Consider the following 22,155-nt stretch of genomic DNA (forward strand, 5'->3'; position numbering starts at 1 on the left):
GCAACAAGATTTTTCCAATGTAAGACCACATATTTTAACTTATCCTCCAGCAGAGTTTTTAAGAAGAGCCTTTGTTATCATTTAAACTACAATAGTATAAACCTTAAAACATCTACATTATTTATTTATTTTGGCAAAATTAAAGCATCTTTTGAAAAAATAAAAGGACAATTCCAAAATACAGGGCTTTCTTAGAAAGCAACATGCATCAGTATCTTGAACAAGTTACCAAGCAGTTTCTTCCTTCTGCAGACAGACACCAATGAGTCTGTTCTCTGTCGTGTGCAGGTTGCTCCCTGAGCACAAGGTGAGCCCACTGGAAAGTGGACAATGTTCAAGGCGTGTCATGCAGATGTTTTGGGAACATCTTTTTCTCTGCCCACGAACAGAAGAATACCTGCTGGCTTTCTGCAGAGACGTGTACTTTTCCTCTTGAATCAGAGTTTAATGTCTTGAGACTCTGACATTTTGGCAAGAGTTTTCTTAACACGCAGGGCGGTCAGTCTCGACGCGGGGTTCTGGGCCCAGCACTCCATCATGAGCCTCCCCATCTGCCTCAGACACTGCAGGAGGGAAAGGAAGCCTGGAGTGACACTGGACACACGTACTGTCTGTGAAGTGGTTTGCTTTTAGTTTAGATATGGAAGTGTAAATACTAAAATTTTAAAGATACTCTGAAATTGTGTACACATCAAATCCTCTAAAGATTCTTTTTTTATGCATAATTTTGAATGACAAGTCAGAAATTCACGTCTTCCTTATGAGAGGAACAGAAAGGTGGTTGCTATGGAATCTGTCTTCTATTCTTTGCTCCCACATTGTTTACATCAGTTGCTAAGGTTAAATCTTTTATCTAATCCCATACTTTTCAGCAAATATGGTTATTCTTAAAGCACAGCTGTTGGCTACAATGATAGCATCATAGACTACCATTTAAAAAGATGAATGACGCAGGTGCAGCTTCAGTAAAACTTTCTCCCATGTTCTCCTGTCATACATCAATTATTAGCCCTCCTGCTGAAAAGTACAATCTCACATCATTAGAAATCATCAGTGAAGGGGTGCTGAGCCAGACCTCTGCCTACAACTCCCTTCAAAAATCTCAAACTTCAGCATCTAAAGATTTCTGAAGTTCTTTAGAGTACATCTGCATTATTCAGCATTTCACAACTCAATGCAAAACCAATGAACCAGAAGTTGTTTTTAAGTGTATTTTACAAGCAGTGCTCTGTCATGTGTTTGCACTGACTTTGGTAAATGTTTGACAAGATTTACCTTTCCCCTGGGGACATTACAAATTCACCTTTGAGTGCTCCTATTTACAGAGCACATAGGACTTGGGGAGCTGGTGAGGGGAGCGGTGGATGTAAGGATGGGCAGGAGGACCAGCATCCACCAGCTGCTCCTTTTGCACCTGTCAGATTTCACAGCCTTACGGCCTGGCTAAATGTGGAATATTTCAGTTCATAACTCATTCTGCCTATTAACAAGGATCCACAGTACAGCCATGCATCTCAAAAAGGTCAACTTATATCAGAGAAGAGCAGGGAAAATCAAATTCTTCAGATGACTATATTCTACTTAAAAAAATAAAAATAAAAAAGATCTGGGCCTTCCCTGGTGGTGCAATGGATTAAAGCGCAGCACTATGAAATAACCCATAGTCACTGTAGCACCAGTTTGATACTGGCCAGGGAAGTGACCCACATGACCTGGCAGACCTCTCCTGTCTCGCGTGCTGCTCCCCTCTACAGTGTATTTCAGTGAACCTGCCTATTCTGCTTCCTGCTCTGTCTCTGGTGAAGCCTCTCCCCCCAACCCCTCCCCAACTCCACACCTCTGGCCTCTACCTCAGTTTTTGTGTGCATAAATAAATAAATTTTTTTTAAAAATTACTTATTTGTGCATACAGAACTGTGTAGGCCAGAGATGTAGGGCCAGTGAGAGGATTCACTAGAGATCGCATGGGAAGCAGAACAGGCAGACTAAGTACACTGCTGAGGGAAGCAGCGGGCATGACAGGAGAGGTCTGCTGAGCCATGTGGATCAGCTCCCTGGCCCTCAAGTGGCTGATGGTAGTTTTGCAGTGCTGCACGGTAATCAGTGAGGGCCCCAGAAGCTTATCTTTTCTCCTATCAGGCCACACATGGGTCTGACATGGAGAAAATTTATGTTACTTTAAAAACACATACACAGAAATTACAACCTCTGTGTAAATGCCAGGACATCACAAATAATGAATTAATGTTATTTGCAACATAGGCTAAATGTTAACCCACTAAATATATCTTGGAAGTATTAAAATGAAATTGGAAAAACAGAATAGCTAACTTAACACACTACACTTAGCTCCATGGATAAATGACATTATGAGGCAGCTTTACTGTCACCACCAAAACAGAGGAGGAGGAGTCCTGCAGTGAGTGGGATTGTGGCAAAAAAGAAAATGCCTGTTTGGAGCTGGCCATGTCCCTGTGGCTGCCTCGGGTCTTACCTCATCACTACTCCAGCGGTTGGGGAAAGAGGGCCGCAGCTTCTTGATGCATACAATCTCTCTCATGTCTTCGTAAGAGGGGTCACTGGGCACTAGGTCATGATATGGAAGCTGGTATTCTTCTACTATACCTGAAAATGCAGTTTTATTTTAGTTATTGTTTTCTCTGAAGTGAAACTAAAACTCTAACACAGAAACCGTTCTCCAAGGAAAGTTCTAGCAGTACTCAAAACAAGGTCAGACTGAAAGAAGCAACCTGAATCTTGAAAAAATGTGCTTCAATTGTTATATAACTTAATTTTTAAATGAATGGAATGCCTGAAGAAACATAATATTATAGGTCTTCAATCCTTTATTTTAATTTCCAAAGCTATGTAAAATCAGCATCTGAAATTACTTCTAATTTTGTAAAGGATCTTGTTTGCCAAATTAAAAAAAAAACACACACACTCAAAATTGGCAGACATATCCCAAACTCATACTGCATAATATGTGACTGTGCCTATTACTGCAGCATGAGATTATAAACCTCATAAAAAAATTGGCAGTGTATCGAGCCTGAACAAAATGTCAGATTTACATTTTTTCTGCTTAATCATAAAAAAGAGTTTTACACATTTTGGAAGACTATGTACACCTAAAAATATGAACCATTCTTTTAAGGTGCAAGGAATGTCTTATTTTTGCTTTCTTTTTTTTTTTTACATTTCTTGCATTTATCAAAATTTTTTGCAGGAAATACATCACTATTTAGGAAAAATATATTTATTGTTGAAATAGGCATTAAAAATACAAATCTATGTTTATCTTTAGGGAAATGTGTTTATCATTCTAAATTCCATGTCATTTCCCTCATATTTTAGTTTTTAACTCTTTCTTCTTGTCCTTCAAAAAAGCAGGCAACTGTGTGTTCTTTTCAGTCCTATATGATAAACTCCTCACAAAATTATAAGCAGCCTCTGTCCTCAAAGGATGTTGCTTTAAACAAGCTCCAGAGCACCCTTATATACTGTTGGTAGTTAGCACACTACCCCCGGGGCTCCGGGGGATGTGCCCCCTGTTGTGCGTGTCAAGGTGGCCAGGTGATCGGGCCGATAAAGCCATGACACAGACTTGTGTTTATCTGCCTAAGACGCCATAAGGACGACCTGACCTTTCTCTGCCTTAGCACACTCCCTTGTAAGGGAGTGTCGGCATCTGGCAGCTGCAGGCGGTGTGGCAAGAGAAATTCCCTACTTCCTCCTTTCCCGCCTTAATCTTCCACTCCTACTGCCTAATAGTATATAAAGGGAGCGCTGGCAATAAACGAGAGACTCCTGTGTTTTCTTTAACCTCATCGTCCCTCGCTGGACTCGGCTCCAATCAGCCGGACGCGGCAATATACGTCTTAAAGAATTTCTTTATAGAAGTGTCATTGCTTTGGGCCTAAGAAAGAAGACAGCACCAGTGTGGCAAATTATAAAATGTACTCATAATTCACTGGGGTGACACTCTGACAAAACCTAGAGACTGCATTATGCCTTGTAAACTCAAAGCCATTAAGGACCAGAGTGCTCAAAGTTTATTCAGACCATCCCCACTCAACATTTATTCTGCATCCACTGGGCCCACCGGGAATAATATATAGTATATACACTAAGATTTCCTTCTGCTGTGTTTCATATCTGTAAGAGATAACACAGGCAACCGGGTCTAAGGCACTGGAAATGCACGCTTCATTAATCTTCAACACAACAGCTCATGAGTCTACCTTGTCTCTTTTACTCCTCTCATACTCTCCTTGGTGCCACTACTGGATAGAGGGTCAGCAGGTGTATAAACTAAAACACACAGACAGACCTAACCACATATAATTATAAATTCAAGTTTATCTTGGAATGATAGATCTACTCCTTTCCTACCATATGGTCAAGTTATCATAATTTTTCCACTTTAGCTGTCATTTAATTGGGTGTCTAATGCATGTAAACCTTTTTCTTGGATACATCTGGATAGGTCTACCTTATCCAAAGTACATGGACTATCTTCATAAAGGAAAGTGCTGGAGACCAGTTGTATGCTTTGCCTCTCTAGAAAGAGAAAAGGAACTCATTTGTTGAACGCCAAATACATGGCAGACATGGAGGTAGATACTACATAATTTATCTTATTATAACATATGTTCACGAAATAAAAATTTTAGCCATAACATATAAATGAGGAGACCTGGTTTTGAAGACGATACAGTCAGTGTGGGGTAGAGGATAGAGTCTATGCTCTGACAAACTTGTGGTGATCTCTTGGAGGATAAGGAAGCATTTTAGTCCATAAAGTTCCCACTCAGGCAAACTCAGAACTAGCAAAATGATGAACATTCTGCTGTTCAGATTTAGCTAGAGTTTGTTCAAACTAAAAGTCATTTATTCTGTATTCTAGGCCACAGGCTTTCATAAATAGGGTTTTTGTGGCCCTGTTTGTTTCAGTATTTAAAAAGATATAGTTAGGAAAGTAATCTTGTACCCCTCTACTGCTACTTTTCAGATCCTCTAAACTTGACTTACAGAAGTGTATTATTAAAAAATAGACTCACTGACTCTTTACAAAGTATGAGATCACAGCAAAGGTAATTTATATTTTGGCTTTCATCTTTAATAGTATGATGGGAAATTTACTTCCTATCTGGTTAGCAAAAATGTACTGCAATAAATTTCTTTTTGGATAAAAGAGCCCTCCCACTTTATAGGGAACTATTTAAATGGTTTATAAGAGGCTCAGAATTCCTAGAGTAACTAGAAAGCATTACATCAATCTCCCGAGAAAAGAGTGAGTGCCTATAGGTTAACTTTTCTTTATACTAAAACACAAAATATGAATCTAAATATAAGTTAGGGCTCTACCAAACAAGATTAATAAAATGGAAAATAATAGCTAACATGTACTTAGTGCAATGTATAGGTGAGGTAGTTTAAATTTTCTTTATAATCATTGAAACGTCGCACCAATCATTTGAGGTAGATGAGGAAACAGAAACAAACAAACAAAAAAAAAGTTTAGTAATTTGCCAAAGGGTTACAGGTAGTGAATGAAGTTCTAAGAACAAAGTCCAGTGCTAGCTGAGTGCACGCTATACTTTCAAAGTCCTGGGCACATACATCATGTGTCCATGAATATGAGTTTAAACTGGTCATTAGGAAGAACAGCAGCAACATTTTTTTTTTTAATGAGCACAATCATTAGAACCATAAACAAGGCACCTAATACTGAAGAGTATTAAAACTCTTGTCTTTAATTAAAAGGTGTTGATACATAAAATAAAGGATACCAGTAGTAAGCAAAACATTACAAGTAATAACTCTTACTAAATATAATGAATATTTAAGGATATTTTATTTAAGTCAGTCTCACTAGGGAATCCTGATTTTTATAGAAAAATTATAATGAGCAATCATATAATGCTTACACTTTTATTTTTTTAATAAAAACTGATGTTTTCAAACAGCCTTAGTAGAAAGTATTAAAGAAAGTTAAGAAATAGAGGTTAAAGACTGGGTGTCCCTCATTTAGGGCTCTATCTTCATCTGCACAGAGGAAGCCACAGGGAGTGGCACTGGGGTCGGGATGTGGCCCAGTAGTTTGGTAACAGCTGAAAAGAGTGGAAGGGAGAATGTGACCTGAAGGAGCAACTGCCAGAGAAGGAGCTTGGGAGAAATGAGACAATGTGTAAGAGGGTGATATTGACACAAAGAAGCCAGAGCACACTCGTCGGTAGTAGGTAGAGGCGGGAGGCAATCAAAGGCAATTCTAAGATGTCCAATATCATTTTCTGGTGGATTATTACTGCACTACCAGAAACATAGGATGGAAATTAAAGAAAATCTGACTTTGTGGACAAAAATATAATTTTATTTCTGATCAGAAAAAAAAAATAAAACAGAATGGTAGGAGATCCAATCGTTGCATTTTGAAGATATTAGTGTTACTTACCACCTGATACACATCTCCTCGCAACCTCCCAAAGGATAAGTCCAAAACTGTACATGTCGGCCATGATGTAAGACTGGAAGTGATTTCTATTCAAACTCTCATCTAATACTTCTGGAGGCATGTAGCGCTTGGTGCCAACTCGAGTGTTGGGTGGTATGTCAACTTCATTTGTATCACTAAGGAAAAAACAAGCAAAGCACTATCAGCACAGAGGGTGTGCCAACAAATGACCAAGGTGATCCTAAAATAGAGCTTTATTGACAAGTGGAAATGGAAATACTTCCAGGGGTAGAATTTCCTTGAAAAATATCTCTTCCCAAAAGTTAATAAATATTCACAGGTAAAGAAATCCAATGGAGAAGACAATCAGAATATAGATTTAAGGGAGGGAATCCTGGTACACTGCTGTAGGAATTCACATTGGTGGACCCTCTACGGAGATTCACTGAAAGGGTAAGAATAGAAACCCCACATGCTCCATGCACGTAGGAAGGTGTGAACTTGTAATCTCTTCCACATGAGAAGCTTATTTTTCTACCCACTGCGCCACCAAATATGACTGTGAAGTTGTTATCTCAAAGTTATATACTTATGTAAACAACTAGCAAATCAATAAAAATGGGCAGAAAAAAAATACCATATGATTCAGTTATTCTACCTATTATTTATCTGAATAGGAAAACACTAATTTGAAGAACTACATTCACTCTTAAATTCACCACAGCATTAATCACAATATCTGTGTATGCTGGAAACAACTTAAATGCCCATTGATAGATGACTGGATATATACACAGTGAAATACTACTTAGCTGGAAAGAAAAAAAAGATAAAATCCTGCCATTTGCAATGACCATGGATGGATTAGAAATTATGAAATAAAGTCCAGCAGACAGAGGCACTATATGATTCACACCACTCACATATGGAAGATAAAAAACACACAAATGAACAAACAGAACTCTTAAATATAAGATATTGTGGTCCTCAGAGGAGAAGGGAGGGGAGAGAATGGGTAAATTGGGTAAAGGAAATCAATTTTATGGTGAAGAATGGAAATTAGTCCTGTGGTGGCCAACATAATGCAGCAGATACAGAAGTTGATTTGCAATGCTGTACAACTGAAATATCTATAATGTTATTAACTATTATTACTTCAATAATTTTTAAATTGTATTACCTATATGTCAAATATAAACCCTAGATAATTGCCACGTAACTACCAATGACTAAAAATGTCCCTCCTTCCTCAGTTTCATTTGTTTGTGTCAGTATTTTTAAGTCAAATGTTGTAAAGCCTTTAGATCTGCCAATAAGCAAAAACAGAGTGCTAATGGGGGCTGACAAAGTTATAAATGCTTTGCTTTCATAAGAAGTGACCTATAAAAAATCAGCCTACTACCAATTTTATTTCAGTAACCAAATAACATGTATTTGTAATGAAAGGGGGAATAAATAATGGGATATAACATCTCTAGCTCTTTGAACAGTTCATAACATGATCTATTTATTATTACTTCCTGTAGACCGAGAGAAAGCTCATGATAGATGGACACCAGTTTTCAGATGGCAACCTCAAGACCTGGTCTCAGAGAAGCGAGCTGAAGTCAGAGTTGTGGACCCAGATTCAGAGGGAATTTGACCTGCTACTGATTCAGAGGCTGTGGTTAGGTGAGCGGAGAGGTGCAGTCCCTGAAGCACTGGGCTCAGCACATACTCGAAGTTAGAAATACCACCTTGGAAGAGACTAGTGAAGCTAAGAATAAAAGCTGCAGCAAGAAAAAAAAATCTACATTACAATGAGAAGAGTAAGAGGCACAACTTAGTTTTGATGATGAAACTGAACAAAATGGTACAAGTAATAATTAAACTAAAGTTTGTAGAAAGTCTTGAATAAAACCTCCTATCTCCTGATTCACAAAATGTCAGGTTTTTTTTCCCTATTCTTCACCATTCATTAACTCATAAAAAATTGTTATTTCTCAAAATGGAAAAGTTATATGTAAGAAGTATCACATTTATCATGCTGTGTCATAGATAATATCAAGTTTACTGAAACATTAGTGGCTTTTGAGAAAAAACTCTCTGGGCTTGAATCTGTTGTCTCAAAGACTATTTCTAAAACATGAAATATGTACTGTCTGTCAATTAAGGAAATTCAAAGAGCAGCAGAGGTGCGTCTATATATCTTAAAACTATATTTACTAACATAAAAATACAAAGTGTAGTTCTTGGGAAGTTTTAAAATTTACTTCCAGTAAAATTCTTATTATAAATCTAATCTCAACAGTGATGTCAACAGGATACTCATTTGGCTTCTCATGATGTTCTAGAAGCCACAACTCTGAAGGAGTCAAATTTCCTAAAATAAAAGTGCTTATTTTAAAAATTAAAATAAAAAACTAAATAGTTGCTATACCTTACTATCTGTAAATGTAGGTCTTACATCTATTTTCTAAGAGAAGGGAAAGAGGTTAAGTATAAATCTTACTATTTACCAGCATGGAATATTAGGGAAAATATCATGGTATTTAACTGGAGATGGTAAAGGGAGGACAGTGAGCCAAAAAGGGACTTTGTGAGTAACAGAAAAAAACATATATTTAAAAGGTTACTTGAAGGCTTTCCCTTCAATTATAAAGTTGTTTTTCTCCTCTTCTACTCACCAGCATATCTTGTGTGAATACATACATGGTGGTACTTCATTAACACATTATCCGTATGTATTATAACTGATAAATCTGAAACACTAGAAAAAGAGGGTGGTGAGTCTAGAGGTTCCTGGATTCTAGAGAGAGACACAAATGAGGGACTGGGGTGCATGCTGAAAGAAAATAAAGGGCTGTCATCATATTCTCTGTGGACGGAGAAGCCATCAGCTACATCACAGGACCTGCAGGAGTGTATTCAAGCTAAATAAACACTATGGTCACAGCTGGTAAAGATTTTAGGGAACGTAGGTAATTCCTTTTCATTCTTATTCTGAGCTCCTATTATGTTTATTTGGATTTGGGAGATCAAGAAGAGATGGAATGTAGGCATAAAAAAAGTCTATTGAAATTAGATGGTAATTTGTACCTATTAATAGAATTAAGACTTGCTATGGCTGGACTATATAAAGCTCCTCTGTAAATGCTCCTTTTAACACTGAACAAACATAAACTCAGGGATTTTGCTAGTCCATAAAATCCCCCAGTGACAGTCCTCACACAGCACTTATGCTCAGCACTGCTAGACTTCCTCCATCTTCCTGTCTGTCCCTGAACTTATAGCTTCAGAGTATCTGAATAAATAGCCTTCCTATGGGATCTAAATAAGCATGTCTTCTACCTTAAGACTACATACTACTCTGGGCCCCCTTGGTATGGTCCTGAAGAGTTTAACCCAATCCATCTCTACTCACAGTGTGTCTTACACATGGTAGATAAGTATATGCTTTAAATAAAAAGAAAAGTCTTGTTTACAGTAAACTTTGCTATGAGTGCTCTAAAGAGAAATATAAAATCTCTGCATATAGATAAAAACTATGCCAATATCTAGGAGGATATAAATAGCATTTTTCTAAGCAATTTTTCTTTTATATTGCTACCATCCTAACGGAAAATTTCCTTTAATGGCTATATTGAAACAACAAGTGCACTAATTATAAGTAATTCAAATCTGATGCTGTCAAGTACCAGACCCCCCAAGACAATAGTTCTACCATTTCTTATCTCAGGACCATCCCCATATTGCACAACAATCAAACCATTCTCCTCTCTCAGGTTTTAAGTAACGTCATCTTAGCTTTCTCAAGTAAGTACAGAGAATAATGAGCTTGTATTAATCTTCAAAGCCAAAACCAGAAATTAAATGGATTGAACAGCAGGCAGAAAAGAAGAAATAAAGGAAGAAAAACAGCTAACAGTACTATGAGTCCTCACTAAATGTCTCCCATAAGTTCCTGGAACTTAAGTAAAATGACATTAGTCCACAACTAATGTCCTTTCACTTAACATCTGCAGGAATTGTTATTTTGTATCACAGTTATAATGAAACATTCACTGTTGAACAAAACAATGCCATTTGTTACTAGAGGGCATGATATACAGTTGGGTGATGCAGAGAATGTAAGATTAAGGTACAGAGCAGAGATGGGGAGGGGCAAGAAAGATGGAAACAGTAGGAGACGGGACACCTCCCATCTTTCTTGGCTTCCTGTTATATATAGGGTCATAGAAGGTGAAAACAAGTTTTAAAGAAGATGGGTTTTACATAATGGGGGGCAGAGTTAGAGAAAAGAATCCTCAAACCACAAAATAATCGTATAGACTGCAGTGGCTACCCACGTACGTAATCAAAGTAGAAAATCATATACAGGAAAGATAAAGACCAACTTGATCTGGATACTTCTGGAAGGGACAAAGGGGAATAAAAGAGGGAAGAGAAATGCAATCCAGTGCTGTATTTCTTTAAAAGAAAGAGAAGACAAAAATAAGGCAAATCATTAACATTTGTTATGTTACATTACTGCAGGTGTCGTGTGTTTTTATAGTGCATTTATTATGTTAAGGTTTATTATAATTAAATATATTCTAAAGAGAAAGAACTCAACATATCAGATTCAAAAAATATACATTTCAAGGATTAAGGAATAGGTTAAAGGTATAAGGTACTTAAGACCAAGGCATTAACACACGAAAATTGAGTAAAGTTGAGCTTCTACCAAAGACAAATGAAAATACCCAATAAAAAATGTGGGAATCACATGTATGTATGGATGAGATAATATAATTTCTCTCTAACACTTGGATAAGGGTTGGAAATATTTGCACAAAGGGGCCTGACTGAAGAAAACTAGTCTGATCTTTTTAGCCATTTATGCTTTCGTAATTAATACTTCCACTCCATTTACCATTGCTTATCTCTGCTAATGTGGATACCAATGCAATCACACTGAACCAGAAATGGAAAGAAAAAAAAAAAGATTATTTGAACAAAAGAAGGTAAGTTAGGGGATGTCAAATAAATTCTTCTCCAGGAAAATCTTTGTTTTAGAATCACACTTGAATGCTGTTTTACTTTATAAATTATATTTTAAGGACACTGGGCTAGGGACAAAATAAAATAAAAATATCTGGTCATCCCTCGTGGCGCAGCAGGTTAAAGCACAGCACTAAGAAACTAAAGCCACTTCAGCATGAGCTCAATACACGCCATAGAGGTGATCCACATGATGCGGCAGACCTCTCCTGACATGCGCGCTGTTCCCCACAGCAGTGTAACTGGTCAGTCAGCTTGTTTTGCTCCCCAATCTCTGGTGAATCCTCTCACCACCCCTACTCCTCTGGCCTGTCCCCGAGTTCTGTATGCATAAGTAAATCTTTTAAAAAAAATATCTAAATTGTTCTGAGTAAGAAATGATTACTTGGTAGACAGTGAGTGGGTTGGGCAAGTCATCTACGCAGGAGATGGACTCTCCCTCCCCCATCTCCCAGCCTTATGGTTATAACAAGATGTTAAGCCCCTTAGAGGTCAAAAACCATGAAAAATGTTCTGGAAGCTTGCTTTTTATGACTGTTTTATGTATTATTCTACAACACATCCCAGATGTCCTGGACCTTGAGCTGGGGTATCTCAGGAAGTGAGGAGCAAGCAGCTGTATGCCGTGGAAATGCGCACTGAAGAGGTGTGAAGTTCATTCCATAAAGGAAACTAGCTCCTCAGGACCCAGAAGGGCTGCGGAAGACTCCGCGTTCCTACGGGACTAGGCAGAGTTGGGGATAATAATGGCTACTTTCATTTACGCCTCAGAACGCACAGCCCCAGCAAAGGATTATTTAAAGAAGTATGAAAACCAAGTCCGTGTTTCTGATCAAAGTCACCTGGACACCGGTGCCATGTAGAGCGGTTGGGATGAACTAAAATGTCTACACCGAAGCGCAAAGTCGTGCACACACTCCCAGCACGCTTCTCTCACACAACCAGAGCTCTTAGGTTAATTGCCGTAGACAGGGCAGTAGAGGAGACGCGGCTACTGTGATAATAAGAGACAAACAAGAGGAGAAAGGAGCATAGGAAGAGCTATGAAAGCAAGATATCCCTCTTCTCTGATGGCTACAGAGAGCTGCAAAGTAACGGAGTGAGAGCTAGAAGAGCATCACCCCCGTTGGGAGACCGACTGTAGCACTGTCGCTGTTTGGGACTTTGCTACCTGGTGATAAATTTAATGGCCTCGATTGTTTCTACAGACAACCCACCCTCACCACCTGCACCTGGGCTGCCTGGAGCGCCCCGACTCTCAGCCCTGGTGCCCGAAGCGGCAAGTGTGCACTGCCGGTTTGAGATGAACTGTGGATGGGATTTCTCCAGGACACAGAAAGGCTGAAATCCGAGTCCCAGACCAAACTCCTAAGTGGGCAGGCGAATGAAACCTGAACATCCCACCAGAATCAGTGGAAGAGAGCCTGCCACATGCTCTTGGCCATCAAGCACTGGATGGACCGCAGGCAAAAGATATCTGCTGCCAGAGAATAAAGGGGATTTTTCAAATATATATATATATATATATATATATATATATATAGTAACCATCTTAACCTTATTTTGTGTTAAGTATTTTTCATATCAATTAAGCTTCCTAATTATAAATCCCATAGCAGATTTTTTTTTTCATTTTTACCACAGAGATTAACAAAGTGCCTCATTAAAACTCCAATCAAACTGATTTTTGAACTGGATATACTGGGTCATCAAAAATGAAATTTCTGCAAGAGCTTTCTGTCTATTGCTGCAGAAAAACATCAACAACAAATGCTGGCAAGGATGTGGTGAAAAAGGAATTCTATATTGCTGGTGGGGATACAAACTGGTCCAACCACCATGGAAAGATGTTTGGAAATCCCTCAGATTGAAAGCAGGAATTCTTGCAAGTGTTGAATACAGAAAAGTCACTGCAGGGCTCAGCATAGTGAACATCCCTGTGTACCGGCAAATGGAGTGAGAATTTCAATGGAAATCACATGAAAAGCCAACTGTGGCCTCAGAGGTCAGCCTGGGGACCTACAATCAGGTAGTTCAAGCACTTGTAGTCTTTGGACACATTCTGATGATCTGCAGAACCCTGCTCATGCCTACATAGAGAGAGGAACGGGGAAGAGGGCAGGGAGATAAAGAGGTTATAACAGGCAGAAAGAAATGGCAAAAACACTACGTGCTTTTATAAATCCCAAATGTGTTTTCAAAAATAAGAACAGAAATTTAAAGAACAGTGAAAAAAAGAGACAAAAGAAATATGAGCGAGGCATTAGTTTGTGGTGTACAAATACTACTAAAATTTGCACATGATATATACTGGTGAATTTTAAATCAACTCTCAAGAAAGACTAACGTGACCTCCTCCAGGCTGAAAACATCTTCTGAGCCTTTAGAAGAAGGAACAGTTCACATTCCAGCTTTCACTGAGGCATTCTGTAAATACTAGGGAGCTGATTTGCTGCACAGAATTCTGTCTGATCAAATGTTAAACAATAAGGGGGCATGGGCAAGACTTTTCAACAGGATCCAAAGCATTTATAATTAAAAAGAACTCGTGAGAGCTCTCCATGTTTCTTAGAAACAGAACTGTAGAACTAAAAATTGCGAGGGGTATGTAGATACCTTGATTGGGGGTTACAGACTCTGTTACCAATTCCCTTAATTCTGTGATGGTGCTGTGTTATTTGGCCATATCACTTTTTAAAACAGCAAAATCACTAAATTACAAATTGTAGCAGTGCTAAAAATGGTGACACTAGAGACTCAGGAAATTCTGTACCCTCTAACCTAGGTTATTACATCTCCTCCTTAGATAATCTGAAATCATCAGCTGGGGGGTCTGTGTTATAACCCAGTCTTCACTGTAGGTCTCCTATGTAAAATTTAATAACTGAAAGGCACTAAGCCAGGATTTAATTTCCCTCTCTCTCTCTCTCTCTCTCTCTCTCTCTCTCTCTCTTTGTTTATTCTGACATTGGAATAACAGAGGGGTTGCTTAATCCTCTAGAGTGAAAAGTGAAAATTTTTGTTATGTTCCTTCAAGGGATTTCACATGTCATTGCTTCCTCCTCCCAAGAGAAATGGGGAACAGCAGTAATGTTTGTCATAGGTCACCTGGATTATATCTCTGTTAGGGAAGAAAAATCAGCAGCACTTACATCATTTTCAAGAGAGTCATGAAGAAACCAAGACAGGATTATATTTGTCTCTGTGTGTGTGTGTTTTATAGAGAGAGAGAATGGGAAATCTCTAAGGCATGATCAGTTCTCCTTGTGGCTCTCAACTTCCCTGGGAACCTCCCAGAAATTACTTTAAAAGCCTGGACAACACCATACAGACACCTGGGTAATGCTTCAGTGTTCACAGGGAGTTCATGTATGGAATTTGAACACTCAACATTGGGTAAGCTTTGAGCCCATTTTTAATAAAATGTTCTAAGTATCTGTGCAAGCACATATGCTGACACAGACAGCCAGAACAGGAAAGCCAGGGAAACAGTGGACGTCAAAGACACATATAAATAAGATTAGAAAGTGAGGTTTAAACACAGAAAATAGAAGTTCCTTAGAAAAAGAAAATAAAAATAGAAAAGTACCTCTAAAATGCTCAAATGCAACCTCATTTGAAGGAAAGGAAGCTGAGGCCTGTGAAGTAAATGGCTCCAAGCCACAGTCATCACACACACCTGATCCAGTATCCTCATTTTTCCTTTCTTGATGAGTTAGTCAATTTATACAAAATAAATATGTAAATCCCTAAAGTATCCTTTCCACTTCTTAGAATCTGGGTTTGCATAAATTTTGAAAGGTCATTCAGCTCAATCCCCTCTCATCTACTTCAGAGATACAGCAGACGTTCACTTTCCTTGTTTTTTTCAAGGCCTAGAAAGATGATACCACTGTGGGGGTGACAGGGTTGCTCATGGTGGGATGGTGTGAAAACATACATTGTACAGTTTTGAACCTATAACCCTCAAAACAAAGGTGAAGATGTAAACCGACTTTACTACCATGAAAATAATTGAAAAACAGAAAAGGCAAGTTAACAACCATTTTGAGATGGCCAACATTTTTTCATTCAAAACAATGTTGAAAACCTATAATGGGTTAACTCACTATGTCATGTCAAATGGTGAGTGGATCAATGTGAAATGAAGCCAGCTTTCAGGAAGTCTGTAGCTAATAGGAAAGATGAGCTGAGGCATGCACTAAAATCATAATATCAAGCTGACAAGGGTCCAAAAATTTCTACCAAAGTGGAGAAGATGATGCTGTTATTCTTAGCTAGGAGATCAAGAAAGTAACTTATAGGCAACTCTTGAGATTATAATACATAAAGATGCAATATCATTTCAAGCTAGGGACTGCAATCAAAAGCAAAGCAATACTGGGAGAAAACACAAGTGGCGTACATTTGCAAAACAAACAAACAAAAAAGCAGCTGCAGAGACCATGGGATATAAAATTAGACTGGGCAGATTTAATGCAGACTGTGAAAGATATCTGGAGCTATATAAAAGGTGTCTTATTCCTTCTTCCTGCAGCTCATATGAATTCGTCACTTGTCCATTATTCAAAATTTTAAGCAACTTGTAGGTCATGGGGACCATGGAAAGAACTGGGAATGCAATCTAAAACCTACCTGATGCACTGGGAATGACAGGTAGCAATGACCGCTGCATAGCTGGAGAAATGTCATTAGGTGCACAGGGTCACATGTGAGGACATAGGACCCTGAGAGGCTGATAAGGGGATACTAACAGAAGTTGTCAGAAAGGCAGAAGCCACCGGGATAAGTAATCTTCACCCAGAGAGGGCGGGTTGCTCATGCAGGTAAAGATAACAGCATCCCAAAGTATGAGAAGGTCTAGGTGTTCAGAATAAAAAAAAACACATTTTAACCCAAAGCCAGAGAAAACTAGTATGTATTTTCATGTCCAAAATGATATTTCAAAAAAATAAATCTGTCAGCTGCATATATAAAATGTAAAGTGGAAATAACTATAAAATGCTTTGCTCCAGAAGGGAGAAAAATAGCATAAAGGACCCAAACTTGCCAAATTCAAGTAGGAATATACAAAATTAATTCAATAGAGCAAAAATTAGTGAACAACGGAAATGTCAAACACTTTTTAGCCTAGAATGAATCAACTGAAACTGAGCACTATGCAGGCAATTCAGGGGTGGGGCAATATTTAAGAGGTGGAAAGCAGATGGACTCACACTGAAGGGAACAGCTACACTGTGTGGGCGCAGCAATAGTGGAATGATCAGTAAGGCCTCTGGTGACAAAGACCAATGCTGTTCTCAGGGGAGTGAGGCGAAGTGACTGGCTTTACAAGCAGACTACTCTGGAAGTTAGAGAACTTGAACAGGTGGGAGGAGGAATGCTGGTAATTTGAGAAGCATGTTTTTGGTAGAGGAGACTTGAAAAAAGGTTGGAGTCAGAAAAATAAAATCAGGAGAGGATTTAATAATCTTTATTAGCAGGAGGTTCATATTTCCAATTTAAGTCTACAAATCATTTTCTCCTGCTTTGTTCTTAAAGATCAAGAAATTTAATTTGCCATCCTCTAAATGTGAAGACCTTCCTATATACGGGGTCGATTACTAAATTACACCCCAGTCTTCACTTCTGATCCATCAGTCCTTGTGAGTTGTAATCATCTCTGTGACTTTTCCTTTGTGACTTTTTTCATATTCTACAGATTCATTGTTAGGTAAAAAATCTCATGAGAGGGTCAAACAATTTAATAAAGGCTAAGCCTACACTGAGGTTTAAAAAGCTACTTCTATGATGACCTCTCTATACTACTGGGCTGCAAACTTATTTTGTTAGTTTTCAAAGCAGAAGAGCCATTTCATCTAATGTTATCATTGCAAAATATAAGTTGTTCTAACCAGAATGTGAAACAGAGCCCTAGTCATTAGCCATTTCTCTTCCCCATGGTACAGAAGCCTCTGACTGTACACCAAGGAGTTCCCAGGGCTCTGAAAACCACTGTTTTTAACATGCAATTTTATATATCCAGATGTTATGTTCGCTATTTTCTATAATACAGAATAGTAGTCTCGAATATTAGCTATGTTCTATTAGTTTCTAACATTTTCCATAGAGTACTTAGCAAAGTATTTTTCTACTATCACAGAAAAAACACTGCCTTTATCACTTTATAAGCTGTAGATATTACCTAAAACCTTCACTACTTAGATATATTATGTAGAATTCTAATCACATAATCCCAGACATTTGCTCCCTCTTTTATAAAGAACTTCAGGTCTTCAGGACAGCCAGGAGCTTAATATGAATACTCATTTGAAGCCAGGTCATGGATGAGCAGAGAAGCATGAAGCCTGATCCAAAGACTGTGTTGTAAATAAAATGTTTCTTCTTTTTCTTGCCAAAAAAAAACAAGGTCAAAATTCCTTATCTTATCTATTTAATATCTTAGAAGCATTAACTACAAGATGTATAATATATAAAATGTGATAGAAAAGAGCCATAAAAATATGTATGTTCACCTTGATACTAACCTAATAAATTTAACAGCCAGGCCCAGGTCAGCTATGCAGCAAGTACCATTTTTCTTCACCAGGATGTTCTTACTTTTCAGATCTCGATGGGCTATTGCTGGTTTGCCTTGAGTACTAAAGATTTCCGTGTGCAAATGACACAAACCACTGACAGAAGAATAGGCTAGCTTCAGCATCGATTTAGTATCTAGGGTGGTGGATTTTAGATAATCATAGAGGGAACCATTTTCATGATAGTCTGTGATTAGATATAGCTGGGTCCAGGATCCTGTGCCTTTGATATCTGCAGCAATGAACCCTAAAATGTAAAAAAGACAAGAAGGTTTGGAGCAAAATGTTTTACAAATATTATCAGTTCATATTCTAGAATGCCATTCTTTTTGTCTTAGAATGTTTAGCATTCCTTTCAGTTTTATGATTACCTCCATGATAGTATTAACTTACTAGTACCAATTAAAGCAATCAAAATAATGGGAGTAGAGAAACAGAAAAGCATTTGTACCTGGAAACCTGAACATTTCTAGCCAGTGGTTGACATTTAAATTACTTCCAAGTTAACAGTAAATAGTTGGTGGTATTGTAGTTATATATAAGGCACTTTGTGAAATCAAATAATATCCTGAGTCAAGACACATACACAATGGTCAGCTTACACTCTTTCCACTGAATGATCCAACTACATAATTTCTAACTTCCAAAAATCAGGACATCGATTATTGATAGGGATGCTGCATATAAACTTTGCAGACACAATTCTTCTAACTATTCACTTCAAATCCCTAAGAAATCCTGCCACTACATTTACTTTACCTCTTCCTGAAGAAAAAATGCATAGAAGTGCCTTAGACATTCCTCCTACGAGATCTCTCATAAGAAGCCTACCTAGCATTCTTGGACTCATTCAAGAATAGTCTATATGTTTCATAAGAGTCAGGACAAATGAGTTAATATGCAGATGTTCATGGAAAAATTGAGGAAAGTTAGGAAACCCTGAGCTTTACTATACAGCTTTACTCACCCAAAATGTTTTCATGTCTCATCAACACTGTCTGATAGATCTCTGTCTCTCGGAACCAGCTGGCTTCCTCCGTGGTGAAGAACACTTTCACAGCCACCTTTTCGCCACGCCATTTTCCCATCCAAACTTCCCCATAACGACCTTTACCAATCTGCTTCACCATTTGAATCTGCTTAGCTATAGTCCTTTGAACCTATTGAATCCCAAAACACACAGTTAGTATAGTCACTAGACACCAATTTGTTTCACCTTTTTCTTCCACCAGAGGAGAAATAATTACTGAATGTAAAATACATTTTGGCAGTGATTTTTCCATATATAGACAATAAGTTTATTAATTTATACTGTCTTCTTTTAAATATGCTTGAGATTAATTTTGAATTATTAATGTTTGAAATATTGTACATTATTAGGTATTTCATTCTATCTATTATCATTTTCATAGAGGAAAAAAAAATGGTGTGTGGAATCACAGCTATCAGCAAAATACTTAAACCTTCCAGCACTACAGTGTAATACCAGATGGTATGAGAGGCTGCTGCATTATACACCGCATCACAGAAACACAAGCATATACTGCATGGATGGGAATACAAACAAATAAAGATAATCTACAGGTAGGGAAGACAGGAGGAAGGTGGAGGGGGGTAAGCAGCGAGGGAAGGAAAGAGCAAGGGAAAAGAGGGAGAGCAAAAAGTAGGCAAGAGAGCTCTGACACCAGAGCTCAGAGCTGGCAGTGAAAACAAACATACATGCAAGTGGTTTTCAATCACTAAAAGTGAGAGTCAAGAGAAATAACCCAAACATATTAGACATTCATACTACAGATATCAGGATTGTCGGAGGGAAGATGTTGGGGAACAATACAGGAAATATGAAAAGAAATACCAGTTAGATGAAAAGTAAACACTCATCCAGAAATTATTAAAAATTATATTCTGAAGTGAAAAGTTAATTGTCATCATAGAACACAGAAAGTAGAAAGATGAAAGAGTTAAGAGCTGAAGAGAAAGTTAAAATAAGACAACACTGAAAAGGTACAAAAATAAAACATGAGCATTAAATTTCAAAGAATTTACACGTTTTTGAGGTCATTTTCATACTATTTGTGCTTATACTAAAATATTTTAAGGATTTTTTACTAACATTTTTTCATGGCAATTTCCATAGCTGGAGAGACGTATACATAGAAGCTACTGCAGATGAAACCCTGGTCAGAAAACTGGAACACAATATTTGCAGACAGGCTTTGCATCATCAAATAAACTTCAACTGTTGCATTTTTGGATGTTATCTTAAAAACAGTTGATAAACACCATTAATTTTTTTTTGCCACCATAAACTCTAGATATCAGGATTTGTGGGTACAAATATTCTGCCTGCAATGTATGCCAACCAGCTAGGTTGGATTCTGTTTTTTGTATAATTAAAAAGGCAATACCATCCATTAGTACCATTCATGGCACTAATATCAGATTGAAAGCTTCGGCAGAAAGATAAAGTTCTTTTTTCTTTTTTTATTTTCTAAAGGAAGCATTGAAACATAAAAGCATTGCTGACACACCGTTGAGCCACCCAGCTCACAGGAATTAAGGAAGCAAGTGCAATGCAGCCTGCCTTCCTATGGGACTCAAACGTGTTATTTAAAGAAGGAAATGTCCTTCCATTTCCATTCCCAAGTGAGAGAACAGACTATATGCATTTGAGAGCCAAATCTCCAGGAAGTGAAATTAATGCCTGAGGGTAAGCTTCCCATGTTTAGTTTATAATTTTTTTTTATTTTTATTTTGTTCACAATTTTGACTTTATTTCATTCAGTCAAAATTATTACCTATGAACTCTTGGATTGTGCTTCATACATTCCCAATCTTCTAAAGGTGACGCATCCCAATTACTCACATGTCCACCAATATTTCTATTTTCTAGTAATATGTATTTTTTTCACAGTGTAAGTGTTTCTGCCTGGGAGTGGCCATCACCGTTTTCCTACCACCACCATTGTGGCCACATTCCTCCACAATACTCTACCGCCCTCTCCTTACCCCTGTACTTGCTTCTCCCCCACTCTATCCCTCCCTCTGTATTTATTTAAAAACTGTATATCTAATTTACAGATGTTACAAAGATGTTGCTTGTGTAAATCTATGGAATATTTCCTAACATTAATAGCTTTGCAACTGCCTCTTTTTATAAGTTGACTAAAATACTGAGGATACTGACAATACTTAACAGAAGAAAAACATCTCAATGGTAAAAAGTATCCCTAAATTATAATTACAAATTTAAAATATACTGATTTTGAGACTTATTCTAACACCTAAGGGCCTGGAAATATAATTTTAAGAGTTTTATATCTATGTGATTTTGAACTTCATTTGAATTAGCAAATGTTTCTCATCTTTCACTACCCCTAAACATTCCCTCTATATTTCATTCTTTGATAACTATTTTGTAAGTTTGAATGCAAAAAATAAAAAGTCTCTAAGATATAATTACTGCATTTTTGATTCCAAAAGGAGAAAATCATTTCATGTAAGCTAGGTATAACTGTGGTTTAAGGATTTATAATGATTTACTATTATTATTCAAGAAATGTCATCTAGTAATCATATCCACCAGTCTCTAATGTTTGTCCAGGCATATCTATCCATATCTATAATCTATATCTATATCTATATCTATCTATGGGAATAAGAAAACATGTATCTGTGAGTAATGTGCTCTCCTTTCTTTGTGTCCCTGAATCAGCCACACACACACACAGACACACACATATACTATTTAAAATAATTTGCCTAATAAGATCGATTGAATAAAACATGCTGGAAAATTTGTCATGCAAGTTTCCTTTAGTGTCTTAATGTTAAATAAAAGCATTCACAAGATCTGTTATGTGGTCTTTTGTTCATTTTCAAGGTCAGGTACATAGAGTATAAATGAACATGTCATATATCATTCATCTATAGAGATGTCTATTAATCGCTAGCTATATAAGCCTACCTGTATATAAGATACTTATGTGTATATGTGCATATCTAACAAATGGAAGACACATATACTATCTTAACTTTTACCACCATCCTAATAGTCTTTCCTTGAAGAATTTATATACAAAGTCACTTAGTAAACAG

At 37.5% G+C, this 22,155-nt stretch overlaps 1 protein-coding gene across 2 annotated transcripts in view; it reads right to left on the reverse strand.

The window, feature by feature from the left end:
* Positions 1-213: 213 nt before the first annotated feature.
* Positions 214-22,155, reverse strand: part of BMPR1B (bone morphogenetic protein receptor, type IB) — a 119,468-nt gene continuing 97,526 nt past the window's right edge. For both annotated transcript variants that reach the window (XM_004681111.2, XM_004681112.2), the window contains exons 7-11: positions 19,025-19,217; positions 18,007-18,304; positions 6,458-6,633; positions 2,495-2,625; positions 214-563 (exon numbers count right to left, since the gene is read on the reverse strand). In XM_004681111.2, the coding sequence (XP_004681168.1) occupies positions 438-563; positions 2,495-2,625; positions 6,458-6,633; positions 18,007-18,304; positions 19,025-19,217 (924 nt within the window). In that variant the 3' untranslated portion in view covers positions 214-437. The remainder of the gene's footprint in view (positions 564-2,494; positions 2,626-6,457; positions 6,634-18,006; positions 18,305-19,024; positions 19,218-22,155) is intronic.

The sequence above is a fragment of the Condylura cristata genome, unplaced genomic scaffold (assembly GCF_000260355.1).
Source record: "Condylura cristata isolate star-nosed mole 26May11 unplaced genomic scaffold, ConCri1.0 scaffold00012, whole genome shotgun sequence".
NCBI classification, from domain to species: Eukaryota; Metazoa; Chordata; class Mammalia; order Eulipotyphla; family Talpidae; genus Condylura; species Condylura cristata.